Here is a 2,500-nt window from a genome sequence, read left to right as displayed (position 1 = left end):
ACAGAAAACTATTATCTTTTGTCTTCCTTAGTATCTCTTAGTTCGGCACAAAATCAATACGTTCTGCTGTGGCATTACGAGGGCATCAGTGGAACCATGAACAACTGTACAGTCGATCACGATTTGGCCATGCCGTTCTTGGCTTACATTGCTGTATCGGCGATAATCTATGCTGCTGGAACTCTCTGTGCGTACTTGTCTCACTTTTTGGAGAATAATGCCATTAATTTTTGGTTTTACATTTTTGAGACTGAATATCTGATTATGCTATCTCCCTTTTATCCCTCCTTACAGGCAACTTAGCCTGCGTGTGGTGTCTGGTGCACTGTTCCAGAACAAGCATCGGCATGAAAGTTCAACTGGGATGTTTTTTTGGGCTCTTGTTGGTACAGTGTGCCGTATCCGATCCCCTTGTTATGACATCGCTCACAAGCGGCTTCTTTTGTGGAAGTCTCCAGCCGGCCTTCAGGGCGTGCACCTTAATTTTTGGGAACATTGTGGTCGATCTGGAACGCTGTCACTTCGCAGCCATGGCCGTCTACAGGTAAGCGGACTGGAACGCATAAAATCAGTTTTTACGCTTCGAGGAATTTTTCATTTCATGATTATGATTTTTAGAATGATAGAACACTGGTCACTTGTAGAAGTAGAATGTCAAAAAAAAAATCTTGTAGTAAAGATATAGAGGGCAAAATCACCATAACAAGTCATGCATTTTGCGTATATGTAATTTTCCTGTCCAGGCTTCTTGCAGTGCGCTGGCCCTTCGTGTACAAGCGAGCGTGCGAGTTGAGGAAAGTGGTCGTGTCTGAGGTCGTGATGGCTATCTCCGCCACTGTTACGTGGGTCGTGCCGCTGTTTCTTAAGGTACGAATGATCTGGAGATTAAAAAACGATTGTCTGCCGCCCTTGTATAGAGGGAAGATTAACAAAAATCAAACGCACAACCTTCTTTCATTCACAGAAACTTGAATTAGAGGACCTTTCGTTTTTGACTGGAAACGGAAAGGGGAACCCGCAAACGTACTCCACCATCAGGCTGTTGTTCGGACTTGGTTACTTCGTTCCACTGGGTGTTAGCCTGGTTTCATACGTCGCCATCATGATCACGGCAAGTGCAATTACTGTATCTCAAAACACCCTCTGTGGGGTTTTATTGGAAACGTATGTATATCTACTGTTAATGTAAACTGTGAAATGGCATCCTTCAAATTTTCGTTAAAATCATATCATTTGTTTTTCGAACAGCGACATAATGTGTTTGAAATACACATTAAGTCGTTGCATCTCTAATACGCATACTCGAATCGAGGTACTTAATGCCAGAAGATTAATGTCGCTAAAATCATAGCAGCGTAATTGCTGAAGAGTTCAAAAGTATTTTCCGATCATTAGCATTTCCTCATGACCGTATATCTCAGCATCGCCTCGCCACGCATTGCAGATCGTGCAGAGGAGGAGGAAGCTGCAGACGAGGGACAGCCTGCCCGTGGCGACCGCGCGGAGGGACCAGCTTCACTTTATCATCCAAGTAATTCTTGTCACTTTCATCCTTATAGACGTCCCTCACACCGTCATCCACCAGATCTATTCTGTGGATATCAGACTTGCGTCCTACATCATTCACTTTATCTTTAATCTTCATTTGATCATTGATCCGATGATCTTTATCGGGCTGAACCAGAACTACAGAGAGCGCCTGGTGGAGTGCATCATCCCTCGCCATTGTCGTTGCAAGAAACAAAAAATCGCTGCGGAGATTCAGCAGGTGGAACAGGAGTTAACTCATCCTTCGGTTACTTCACGAATGCCAAGCTAAGATGGATTATTATCGTAATCCAATTCATAAACAGTATATAGAGGTCTGGTGATGCCCGGGGCCAATTGATTGTACGCCCCAAAACACTCAAATATAAGACCTAGTACTGAGAAATATCATGAGAAAAGGAGATATTTTGAAGATGAAAACACAGATGATACCTGAAATAAACAATTCGATTTAAATATAAATTTCAAAGTCTCTGTCTTATTTCCCTCTCTGACTGGATGCCCCCTCCCCCAATTGGATGCCCGGAGCCAGCGCCCCTTCGGCCCACTCTCTGCACGCCACTGCTCATAATCCAGATGTTAAGAGGGAATACAACTACAAGAATATAAGAATGGACACGAAGCTGAAGCGAGAGCAAAAATTTTAATTATTTATTTTTAGGCGACACAGCAAATGGAAAAAAACTACTTTGGGCAGATGTTTTTCAGAAGTACCAAGGTGACTTTTAGAGGATGTTTACTCGTGTTAGACATGACCTCACCAAACCGGTCGCCATTTCCCTTAGTACGCGATAAAGTACGTGCATAGGATGTTTTTTTCGCTATCTTGTAAAATTTGTTGTGACTGTTCAGATGCCGTAGGTTAAGAAGAACGAGTTATAGGCACGGTTAAAAACAACTTACTATGTTACTATTACTTAGTATGGTTATTTTAATGCTCGCTTTATCGATG

General features: G+C 42.7%; 1 protein-coding gene across 1 annotated transcript in view; it reads left to right on the top strand.

The window, feature by feature from the left end:
• The window catches only part of LOC113807664 (uncharacterized), a 2,551-nt gene extending 527 nt beyond the window's left edge, over nucleotides 1-2,024 (top strand). The window contains exons 1-5 of the mRNA XM_027358974.2: nucleotides 1-187; nucleotides 295-544; nucleotides 744-867; nucleotides 965-1,111; nucleotides 1,445-2,024. The exon at nucleotides 1-187 is cut by the window's left edge and continues 527 nt beyond it. Of these exons, the coding sequence (XP_027214775.2) occupies nucleotides 97-187; nucleotides 295-544; nucleotides 744-867; nucleotides 965-1,111; nucleotides 1,445-1,819 (987 nt within the window). The 5' untranslated portion in view covers nucleotides 1-96 and the 3' untranslated portion in view covers nucleotides 1,820-2,024. The remainder of the gene's footprint in view (nucleotides 188-294; nucleotides 545-743; nucleotides 868-964; nucleotides 1,112-1,444) is intronic.
• Nucleotides 2,025-2,500: the final 476 nt, after the last annotated feature.

The sequence above is a fragment of the Penaeus vannamei genome, chromosome 15, assembly GCF_042767895.1.
Source record: "Penaeus vannamei isolate JL-2024 chromosome 15, ASM4276789v1, whole genome shotgun sequence".
NCBI lineage: Eukaryota > Metazoa > Arthropoda > Malacostraca > Decapoda > Penaeidae > Penaeus > Penaeus vannamei.
Note: the sequence above shows the minus strand (reverse complement) of the source record. Positions and strands in the feature narration are given on the sequence as shown.